Genomic DNA, 12,556 nt, shown 5'->3' on the forward strand with positions numbered 1-12,556 from the left:
TCTTTCTAGTCACAAACATCCCAAAACTTACAAGTGAAACAAGACATGCTGGACATTCTTGAATGATGATAAATGTATTAGCAAACTGTTAAACTACCTCCATACAGCTATTAATTGAGATAATAAAAATAAAGGAAAACATTCTATAAGAAATAAAGGTTTTAAAAATTGTGCCTTCAAGCTTGGTGGAGGATGATAGCACCTTTGATATTTAATATGTTTTCATCAGCAGTGAAAAATGAATCTAGATTTCATCAAGTTACAAGTCTTTGGAAAAAAAGTCAAGAAAGACTGCTTTCTTAATGCCTACAGTTGGGTTTTTTTTCTCACTGAATACCCTCCATCCAACTCGGGCCCTAAAATCTGATCTTTCTTGATGTACAGCACCTCCTCAGCATACATGAGATGTTCCAGCTCCTGCTGTTCAGCTGACTGCATACATGGCATTTTCCTGGCTCACTGACCTAGGGGAAAGCTATACCTTCTTTATACTCATTGTCTTATCTAACTGCCTTATGCCAATTTGAAGCCAGGCAGCAGATTTATGTGGAATAAATGTGGAATCAGAATTAGCTCTCGACAAGGAGCTTGAAGCTCTTGGTTTTATTCATTGCCCAGTTCAATCCAGCTTCGAATAAAATGAGTCATGTACAAGTTCCTTTAATATTGACTGATCATGGGGTGCTGTAGAAGGAGACTGCCTTTTCTGCATTTTCTGCCTGTGAGTAAAGAGGAAAGCTCTCTTTGGAATTTAGAAAGAAAACAATCCTAGGGCAGAATGTGAGGAAAGAGACTCTAGAAAGTCTGAGATGAAAACTTAGCTAGAACATGAAACATGGACTGGCTAAAAACCAAAATGGCAGGTCTATGAGTCAGGGATTGAATGACATTTTCTTGAAAATCAGGGATTTGAATGGGAATCCTGAGAGCAGGTGAGATGGTGGAGATAGAGGAAGTGGGTATCAAAAAACAAATTTTAAGTTTCTCATGATCATCTTATAGTGACCCTGCTGTGAGAAAGAGGATCAATAAGAAAAACCTTGGAACTGGCTAAACAAAGTATAGGAAAAAAATCTAGGAGTGAGGTGAGGAGATGCAGCTTGAATAAAACAAGCCACATCAAGAGAGAAAAGTCTGGTTTTCAGGCCAGTTGAATGCTAAAAACTTGATTCAGTCTATGCCATGCAGCCCCTGTGTGATACAGTGAGTTTAAACTAACATTAATCAGTAAACTAACATGCAATCAGTATTTGTGTTTGTTACTTTTTTTGGACATGCAATAAATTAATCCACAGTCTGATTTAAGAAATGTTCCCCAGAAAAATGAAAGTTATTCTCTGAACATGCAAAGTGCTGTAAAGCCCCTAATTAAATGAGTAGTATCTAAAATAATATCTCGCTTCAGTCCTTTGTCCAGAAAGCAGTCATAGTCTTTCCTCTTTAAAGTGATGCTGTGAGGAAACTTGTATGAATAAATGCAGAGGGTCTAGTAATACCAGTACATTTGTGGTTTTGGTTCTGGAGGGAAAGAGAAAGCACTTATTTTCACTACTGTTACAGTACATTAATGGCAAAAATGCCAGATATTTTGGAGAAAAAAACTGAAAGCAGCTTCCTCAGAATTAAAATAGATTTTGCCTAGCAGTCTTCTCTGGTTTTATTCAACTGTATCAGCCAATCTAATAAAACATACACTTTTCTTCTACAAACTTTGACTTAGTCATATCTGTTGACCTGCAACAATATTACTACCCTGTATGTGTCTATGCACACTGTATATTTGAAACACTAGATAAACTGCAAAACTGTGATTTACAAAGGAACATCACCTGGAGACAGTATTTAATTTCAGAAGGGTATGCATTTCTGCATATACATATATATTTATGTATACACATTATACTACACTCTTAATAAACAAGTATAATGTAGTGACGTGAACATATTTTTATGCATAGTAGATGGAAGGGGGGAAAAAACAGGGAATTTTTAAATTATCTTCTGCTTTCATTTCAGTAATTGAGGAGTTTGTGTTAGTGGTGGGAAAGGATGTAATGGTTTGATTTGGACTATTAATTACTGTATCAGCTGGATTCTGAATGGTTAAATATTCTGTTTTCATCCCTCACTGAAGACTTTTTCAAATTGTAGAATTCGTTTTGGGAATAAATTAGGCTTTGTTGTCAGTGGATGTTTCTTACCTTGGTGTTCAAGTACTGGTAGAGGAAGGCAGTCCTCATTTACATGCATTTTGAATATTTCTTTTTGGCTATCTTCAGGTTTCTGTATGCACAGTTGCTATGATTTTGGATTTCCTTATGAACTGCAGAGGGAGAAGTTTTCATCTCTTGTTTATTGAGTTCTGGCATGGGGAGCCAGTTAACTGAGATTTGATGTTGCACTCTGGTTTGTTTGTTGGATCAATGCTTTGTTGATTGCGTCACGTGGTCTTGTGTTAGATCTTTTGTTACTTTTGGCATACATTTTTGCTCCTCATTAAGTTAAAAGGCTTTTTAAACCATAAACCGTAAATATTAGCATATACCTGAAGTCACCATTTCTAGTCATCATTCTGATATCCACATGTGAAAATTTCTGTCTCACTAAAAGTCAAACATGAAACATATTGGGTTGTTCAGCTGTGTTCTTCAAACATAGGACTAGACTGAGGCTGGGTGAAGCTGTAGGTTTTTTGCTGCATCTCCTATGTGCAGCATCAGAATTGTATGCAACTTTGGTTTTGGCACTGCTTAGCATTTTTGATCTAGTAAGAAGTCTTTTGAATGTATAATTAAATGTGTTGTCAAAGACTAATGAGATCTCCATCAGCATTAAATTAAAAGCCTAATTATGTGCAAGCTAAGACCCTTATTTTAAAGGGGGGGGGGGTGAGTTTCCAAACAGGTTCACTCCACTGTTGCACATAACTCAGCTGGACTGTGAAAGCTGCCAGCTGCCATGAATACAGAACTGAAGCAAATAGCCTGACAGGGATGACAAACTGCAACAGGTCCTCCTCTACAGCATCCCCAGTCTAACAGCCTAGTAGGATTCCAGGAAGGCAGATACTCCATACCATGAGTCTGTGCCTAGGAAGCGTCCCTTGCTCAGCCAGGGTTAAGAGACAATTTGACTGATATTATGAGCTATTTGTTAAAACAGAAGATGGCACACATTGATGCTGAGTGTGACTTCCCTTTTATGCAGAAGTCCCATTATAAAGTACTTGTTATTTATAACAAGTGACATTTTAAAGTGGTCTTGTCTGCACTCTGACATTACAGACTTACAGACCTGTTTTTTTTTTGTTTGGTAGTAGGGCTTTATTGTTTTGCAAAAATATGTGTCTTCTGAAGGGATTTAGTATAGGAAACTACTGGCTTTGTTGGAATTTAGTTTTTGCTTTTAAGCTGGAGGGCAAATACATGATTCATGTGTATTTGCAAATGTATGCTTCACAAGTATTATGTTTTAGAGTTGGTAAAGTTTATATATTCCAAAAGACTGAGAAGGAGGAACTAGCAGAGTACAGATTTCCTAGGGGGACAACGCACTAGAACTGATCCTTCCCACTTGCAGGAACAGAAATGCTGGGCATTTAGTGTTATTTGCTCCATCCCTCAATAATGATAATGTCATGTGGTATAAAGCCAACATTTGATGAAATGGACATTCTTGAGTGGTTTATTTATTTTTTTTTCAAAAATGTTTGATCTGAATAGGAATGATTTGAACACTGTGTTTTCAAATGTTTACTTAGGGAATATTACATTACCATGGTGAAATGGGTAAGCAATACTAAGGCTGTGGTGAGATGGTTAAACAGACCTCAGAATCACTCCATCCTTACAGTTTGTGAAACCACAACTGGGGCTTGCAGCAAGGTAAGTTGGATTTTTCCTATGCTTTCTATGCTCTTTTTTCAAGGTTTCTCCCTGCATTTTGTCTTCACATTCAGAAAAAGAATTTCGGACATCAGTTTGCAAATGCAGCAGTTGCAAGCTGAATATAATTCAACATAAGAATATAATTCAATATAAGTCAACAGGGAGGAAATGGATGTAAGAAAACTCCAAATCTGGTGAAATTATTTCATGTAATTAGCAACTTTGAGTGACCTCTCCAGAATTATGAAGCTTCGTCCATTCATTAACTACAGTGGAAACTGCGGTTGCTGAACATCATGTACTTTGGATGCAGCTAATGCAGTGACAAGTTTGTCTTCCATCAGATATTTTCAGCTGCCTGATTTTTCCTCTCTCCCCCTACAGACTTTCATTTCAGATCTTTCTGTCTCTCACAGCCTAAATATGTTTACGGGAAAGGTGTACAATTCCAGTAATTCCTGCAAATTTCACAGCAGAATTAAATAACTTTAGGAAAAAAAGTTATTGAAAAAAAAATGGAAAGCAACAGGGATATTATATTCTGAATGTAAGCCAAGCTGAAATACGTTTTTTTATTTGAATTCAGCAACATTCCATCCCTTGACCCAGACTTTGACTTCTGACACTTTTGCATTACATCTCTCCATTTTCACAGTCAATCTTGCATCTTGAATGCAGTTGGCCACTTTCCCATTCTGAGTCACGATCTCTTCCCAGAATGAGCTAAAAGTATAAATATTTTCTATACATGCTAATATCAGTACCAGCAAATGCTCCGAAGTAGAGGGTATAATTTGGCAGTAGAAATGGTTATGAGTGATTAATGTAGGTCTAAGTTTGGCCTCTGAGTCAAAAGGTTCCCATCAGTGTCTACTACTGAAGTCAGTCATGTTAAAGTATTAGGGATTATTTCTGAGCTTGTCTGCTTCTTTTGGTACGTAGTGCACATTGCTTTTCCTGATGCAGAAACTGCATGTAAGTCCCCAGACCATAGGTTAAGATTGTGAACATGGAGATTTGTTGATTTGCTTGCTTTTTATCTGGTTCCTCTAAGCTTTGTGCCCTTTTATTAAGAAAGTCAGTCGTGAACCTCTGTGAGCAGTCGCTTCTGGAAGGAAACCATTATGTGCTTCAAAGTCCTGTCATCCAGGGCATAATATAAGGGAGTGAGAATAAGAAGTCCCGCTCCAGAAAAATTACAGTGCACTGAAGGATCTTTTTAGGTGTGAGAGGAAGGGTAGCAATACAGTATCACTGTAGTGGGTGCAGCTCAGACCCAGCTCATGCTTGTAACCCTGCTGGTTCCTACATTGCATCGAATAGAACAAGGTGATGTTTTTGAATTCAGTAATGGATGAGAAAAGGGGCTTTGTTGTGAGAATTTAATGTTGTATCACACCATTTTAATTCAACTGTAGACCTTTTTTTTTTTTCCCCTAGCATTTTTGTTCTCAATTCCAAAAAGTACTGTATAAAACCAGCTGCTCTTGTAGCTACAGGGTTTTAATTTTTCAGGCTGTATATGTACAGATGCTTCTGCAGCTCATAAGTTTTGATTACTTTAGTGTGACTGTGACAGTTTACAGCAGTTGATGTGTTTTATTCCAGCAATGCATGCACAGTGTCTGGTTGAGGTTTTGGGTTTTTTTTTTTTACATGACATGATATAAGTGACAAATAAAAAGCAATCATTTGAGTTTATTTTTTTTTTCTCTTCACTTATGCCACAGTACAGCTCATTAAAGCAAGGGATGGTGATTTGAGAAGGTCTCACAATTTGAGATTGATGCTGGCTGTTTGCATGGTGTTGGTGAAGGACCTAAAACATCCAGTTGTCAGATGATGCCTAGAGGTAGAAAACTAATAGAACTGCCTGTGTAAAGCTTCTTGATAGCTAACTAGAAAGGACTGAAAAAGGCATTTTTAGGTCTCCATGGTGTTCTATCCAAAGCTCTGAATAAAGCAGCTGACTCTCTAATTAAATTATCGTTTATTTCAGTGTGTCAATGAAGAGATGTGAAGATTGTAACACAGTAGAAGAAAACCTCATGAAATAGCTAGAGACCTTTATTATTAAGAATGTGGGAAATACTTTTTATCTATAGTTGTTCCATAAAAAAAAAATTTTCTTTTTCTTTTTTTGTAGAAATATGAAATGCAGTCAGACCTCTGGCTTCCTAAACAGGTATAGTATAAATGCTATTTCTGTATGTATGAGTAAGTGATTTGCTTTATTTAATTATATTTTAATAATTTTTATTTAACCACATTACTTATTATATTTATTACATAAATTTCTGTTTCCTTGTGTTATTTTATAAGCTATTAAAATCTATTCCTTTTCAAATTTAATAATTTCTAGGATCCTGAATTAATTTAACAGCTGAGGAGTATAGCAGTGTCTGTCTAAGCATTCAAACATCAGCTTGTTTCTCTGGTAGTGGGAATCCCACCACTTAGAATCACACGGAGGACATTTTGCTATCTAGCTGACCATGTCAGCTGTGGAAAGAGATATGTACTTCCAGCGAGCAATTCAGCCCTTTGAACTGAGACACCTGTCTGGGTTTCACTGGCAATATTCCCTTCAGTTCCCAATCTCTCTGCATTCAGTTAAGTAAGCACTTAGATAACTGCTGATTAACTACCTACCTAACTCTTGGATGGTTAAAGATAAATCAGACAAATCCCATTTCAGGCATTTCCTATATACTGTGCTGATTTTTTTCTCATTAAAAAATAATCTCACCAAATTAGGCCCCAAGGAGTTCAAAGATTAGAGGTTATAACTTCTCTAATTGGAATGCATAAGAATAATATTTCTAAATTCATACCCAAAACAATATGTTGATCTAATATGTCAGCAAATTATTCCATTTCCATAGTTTCAGAAGAGCTGTCCAATAAATAAGTGAAACACATTCTATTTAAAATACGTTTCAGGCTTCATTTTGCAATGTGCAAATGAGAAATATTTTTTTTCTTAGATATGATTTTATAGCAAGCCATTTTCCTTTAATAATTCAAATAAGAAATCATTGTTAAAACACTGTGCTTTTATAGCAAGCCCATTTCCTTTCATACTTCTGTATAAAGTTAGACGTGGAGAGATAGTCTCACATCAGGCTACAATTTGTGGTAAGACCATGATTCAGAATATCATTTTGATTATTTTTGCCGTACAACTTTATCAAAATCAGTGAGCGTTAAGCATGTACTTAGTAATGTTTTGTTGAGTCCAGGCCATGGAAACATTTATACTCAGCACTAGTAGGACTTACCTCTGTCATTAATTGTATGTCTGTGAACAAATGTATCCTGTAAAGTCCTTCTGCATTAGGGATGAGACTTCTAGAACTTTCACTGGGAGGGGGAGTTTTGCAAGGGCTGCAGTCCATGCTTCCAGACAAGATTGTGCAATGGCAACTACTGCCATAAACTCTGTTTAGCTTTAGCCACCATGTTTTTGTTAATCTTTGCAGAATATATTGAAAAGCTAAGGATTTTTCTCCAATTTTCTTATAAGCACAGCAACTACCAGAACCAAGAAGACGAAAAAGCTAAGCTGATGCTTTATTAAGAATTTTAATGAAAGTGTGACATACTAATGCAATCTTACATTTATAGAATGAAGAACCAGTTTTCTCCAAGGATGGCAGTAAGTTCTTCATGACTGTCCCAGTGAAGCAGGGAGGCCGAGGTGAATTTCACCACATCGCCATGTTTATTGTTCAGGTAAGATTTTGGTTCAGGCTATTTTTAATATTCTACTCATTCTCTAGGACTTCTATTTAGGATGCATGAGCCAAGCAAAGGCTTGCACTTCAGTAGATTCTGAACACTTGTGTCGTCGTCATTTTTCCTGTCCAGGTTGTCTCTTGATGCAGAGAGGCATGTTTGTAATGTCTTACAGAACAAGTGGTGCTCCTTCTCTTTTCTTAGACCTGTTCTGTGGTGGCATGCAAGGTCTGTAAATGAAAGGTACTTCCAAAGTACTCTGTCCGGAATATTTCATGTTTTCTTTGTACCTCTGTAGTCAAGCAGAGATGTTTTCTTGTAGAACTTTTCTGTCAATAATGTTTCATAACCACAGAAATTCAAGGGACCTGCAAAACCACTCATTTTAACCTCTTATATACACTATATCTGCATACATATAATATTAAATGTCAATTCAGAATATTCAAAATCTAGTCTTACTCACAACAGTAAAGGGAGGCAATACCCAAAACTTAAAATTTTGTGAAACTTAGGACTGTTTATTACCCTTTGCAACATTTTCCAGTGGCTTCCATTTCCCGGGGTCATTACTTTTTCCAAAGAAGAATCTGAAAGAAGATAAATTTCTACTATGACTTTGAAGGTCACCAGTATGAAGTAGTGATGAACTAATAAAGGAAATTATGTCCTGGAACGGAACACTCCAAGGCATCTATTTAAATCAGCAGAGCATTAATCCAGGTACTTTAGCAGAGCCGTATGATGAGGAGGGATTATTAAGGTACCCAAAACATCAAAATAGCAGACCTGACACCAGGCAATTCTATAATCTCCCTTTATGACAGTGTTCTGGTATGAACATTATTAAGTCTGAAATATATTCACTGTGATCTTCAGACAGAACAAGAGCAAAAGATCTTTAATGAAAATTTAACCTGAAGAAGCAAGAACAAGATACTCATTCACTACAGTAAATATATCAAGAAAGAATCAGAAAAAATAAGGATCAAAGACGTGTCAGAGTTTATCTTTTAATGAAAACAGTAACTCAGATGACAAGCTGGTAAATGTATATTAATATAATAACCACAGAAAAATTCACCCTGGAGAAAAAAAAAACATTTATTCAATCAAGTCTTATTTTGGATTCTTTCCCAATATGAATAAGTATCTTTAAAACACATGAAATGATAGTGATGTAAATCTGAAAATTAACTTGCAGCATTCACAAGGATGTTAGAGATACACTTGAATTTGCCTTAAACCTATTTCTGGGCTACTAAAGAGCCCAGAAAACTTGATCCTAATTCAGGAAAATATTTAAGCAAAAGATTAAGCTCACTCAGTTAGATAGTTAAATATATACCTACTTTTAAATACATGTTTTAATCCCTCCAGAGTAATGTTTAAAGTCAAGCTTACGATGAAGAGTTTAGTTTTCTATCCAATTTATGCCAAATTAGAGCCCTGAGTGCTGTACAGCTCCAAAAAGCAAAAATATTTCTAGTTTAACCACCATCACCATGAATAAACAAATCCGAATGGTATCACCAATGACAAATTTGTCTTTGTCTGAGAAGAAGAGAAAATGTGGTATCCAATGGATCAACCATTATTCATCAATAAGCAACATTCTGTGTGGTAATGTGGCTTATACAGAACAATAAAGGACAGGAGATATGTTTATATGATGTATTTTATACACTGCATTAATCCGATTGTCCATTATTTCTAAAGCAAACATGGAGGCATAAAAATTATATTAACCATAGCACATAAAGTCTTTTGTCCCATCAGATATTTTTTATACCTTGTGAGAGCCACAGCAGCATAAGAGGTGTCCTGCAGAATTCAAAGCAGTCAGCAGGTCACTGGTACCCAAATGGTCACAGTTTCTCATTATGGAGCTCAAATAACAACGGAATTTGTCATTCAGGTTCTCATTACTTCTCTGTACTACTCAGTATAGTTATTAGCTCATTAAGAGAAATCAGCCTTCTTGTGCAAGAAAGTTAAAACACAGAACCAACATGAAGATAGAGCAACAAGTAAATTTTAAGGGCCTGCTTTAGATTAATCACTGAGGATTATTTGTCAGTCTTAGAACAAGTGCTGACAAATTATGGTCTTTCTTGGGCTACATTTCTTTGACTTTACTTTAGAAAAGCATGTGTCAATGGTAAAACAGAAGCAGGTTAGCAGAACCATCTAATTAAATTTTGCAAGGGGAGGTTACTGCTTAAAAGTCTGTTTTCTATTCTATGTTATTTTCTGTTTGAATGTAGAGAGCTGGATGTGTGTTTTATTGTTCTCAAATGCTTATAATAAATTCTGAAATGTTTTAAAAAACTAGTCTCAAAATGGGATTGGCTCGTATTATGTATCTAGAAATTTCTTACATGGGGTTTTCATCTCTAGAAAGTCTCTTTTTTCCAACCACAAAATAAGAATTACACAGTCACTTTAATGGATCAAGGCAAGAACTTCCTGCAAGCTTTATAAATTATGTATTATGGCTGTAACCTTGAAAAATAACCGTGTTTATTAACGCTTGGCTGGTCTTTTTATTCTCTTTCTTGTTAGATTCTGTGATCTCAATACTTAAATATCTCTTTCAGTAGTTGCAGCTTCTCTCTCTCTGGATAACAAATACTTCTAATAAATCACTAATTTATATTTTAATCATTCTTGGAGACAGCATTAAGTATCAGAATCTCATGAAAAAGGGAATACTCATCAGAAACACATGTGCAGCACTTAGTATAATGTCCTGATTTCAGTTGGTACTTGCAAGGCTTGTCATAGAGACTTGTTTCTTCCAGATATGTCTCATCGATATCCTTGAGCATTTTCTGCTTTCTAGTGACTGCTGCTCTTGATGTAGAGCTCAGACTTTACAGCATAGAGTTCAGAAATACGGGGATTAAAAAAGAACTTTTTGCCTTTATGACTTTCCATGGGCCACATAACCGCTGAGGCCACAGTGATTAGGTATGCTGTGGTGCTTTGGATTTACAGGACTTGAGGTCAGAAAGCACCATTGCATCACCATCGGACCTAATTTGTAATTCCTGCTACTCGGTTTTGCCCCCTAAAGCAGAAACATAAGCCAGAGTATCACCTTTTTCCTTTAGGAAGTTTGTCTTGAATTTGAAAACGACAAGTTTTTATATATAGGCCAAGCATCATAACCCTTGTGTACAGAAAAAAAACAGTTTAAGTATGCTCACACTGTATTATAGTGAGGGTTGAACTTCTAATCTTCAATAGCCTAAGCCATAATTTTACTTTTGTACTTGGAAGCAATCTCAAATGAGCTTCTCACTCTTCAGTATCCATTGTTTTTAATGTGTGTCTGATGAGGAGTCTGCTGCATCTTACAACCAAAGAGTAGGGTTTTGCCTGGAGGTAGATATCCATTGCCTTCTGATGTTTCCTAATTCAGTTCCTGGTGCACTGGTTGAGGACAAAACTGCCATCATGTTCTTTGAGAGAGGTTTTGAATTTCACCTAGTAGCAGTTATTTTCTTAGGCTCACACTGGAAGAGAAATAATTTATGAGAAGGAGCAAAGGGTGCTCCCCAACATGTAAGCATTTGGTTCAGCTGCTAAAATTTGGAGCTACTCTTAGACTCTCCTTATAGACCCTGGATAAAGAGGGGCTTCTCCAGAATGCATGGTGGAGCAGGGGCTTCAACTAGAGAACTGAGTGGTGCATTTCTCATACAGGTTTGCCTGCCTCCTTGTATGACTTTGGTGCTCATGACCATGACCTGTCTTGTCACAGCATCTTTGCAGTATTCTGGGCTCAGTAGAAGCATGATAAATGTGAAAACCTGGTGAGCTCACTCTGGTGCAGAGTTTTGGTTACAGGGGTCTGAGTCGGATTCCCTGCTATACCACTGTGAAGGAAAAGAAATACTAAGAGAAACAAAATATGTGTAATGACAAGGTCCTTGCCTTGAAGTATGTGACTTCTACTTTTTGCTAGCATATGACAAAAAAATTGCGATGACAACTGAGATGATTTTAATGACTGAAAAGTTTGTATATGGAACGGAAAGGATACAGACCTGTCAAAATGTCAGATTTGTACTTTAAAGATGTTATGTTGCATATTAAAGTTTAAAAAGATGGAATTAGTAATGATATGTGCAGACAATCCCACTAGGCAAAGAAAAATGTACCAAGTAAGGTGAAAGTTAATGTTTTCCATCTCTGTGCAGGCTAAAAGTGAACAAATCAGTGTGAGACACCTGACATCAGGAAACTGGGAAGTTATAAAAATCCTGGCATATGATGAAAATACTCAAAAGATGTAAGCACTATTCTCTTTTATGAAAATATCTGTTAATAAAGTGGAGTCCACTTACCTGGAAATGGCATATATGAAATTAACCAACAATGTTTCTTTCATTTTTGAGCATTGCTATAAGTTTGACATTCTTGAGTACATAAACAGCAGTTGTAAGACAATTTATCTGCCAGTTTTTATGCAAAGGGAAAAGGAGCATGCCATGACATAGCTGACTCACTGAATTTTTTTAAAATAAAAGAAGTCAACACACAATGCAGCAATAATATTTTGGTGACACAGTCATAGTACTTGATAAACCCCAACATCTTCAGGGTTTATGCTTACTTGGTTAATGTATGAGGATTCTGGACATTGGGGATCTGATTGAACCGCATAAATTAATTATATAGAGAGTTTATCCAAACCCCTGATTCTTACCCAATTTACTCAGATATGAATCTTTCTGAAACCCATCTTAGTGTTATACTGGGAATGAAATTCAGCACATACTTGGTGATTTTTTAGACCAGTACAGAACTGACAAAACATCTGAAGCCTCCGTGTGACTTTAGTGGATCTTGGTTAATATTCACATATATATGCACATGGCAAAAAATAAATAGCAGTATCTACTTCTGATTTTCTTTAAAAT

General features: G+C 36.2%; 1 protein-coding gene across 2 annotated transcripts in view; it reads left to right on the plus strand.

Moving 5' to 3' along the window:
- DPP10 (dipeptidyl peptidase like 10) overlaps nt 1-12,556 on the plus strand; it is a 568,807-nt gene that overhangs the window by 527,606 nt on the left and 28,645 nt on the right. For both annotated transcript variants that reach the window (XM_062605998.1, XM_062605992.1), the window contains exons 11-14: nt 3,761-3,884; nt 6,034-6,072; nt 7,515-7,622; nt 11,834-11,925. In XM_062605998.1, the coding sequence (XP_062461982.1) occupies nt 3,761-3,884; nt 6,034-6,072; nt 7,515-7,622; nt 11,834-11,925 (363 nt within the window). The remainder of the gene's footprint in view (nt 1-3,760; nt 3,885-6,033; nt 6,073-7,514; nt 7,623-11,833; nt 11,926-12,556) is intronic.

Source organism: Pezoporus occidentalis, unplaced genomic scaffold (genome assembly GCF_034315485.1).
Source record: "Pezoporus occidentalis ecotype Australia unplaced genomic scaffold, CSIRO_AGI_Poc_V1 ctg12, whole genome shotgun sequence".
NCBI classification, from domain to species: Eukaryota; Metazoa; Chordata; class Aves; order Psittaciformes; family Psittacidae; genus Pezoporus; species Pezoporus occidentalis.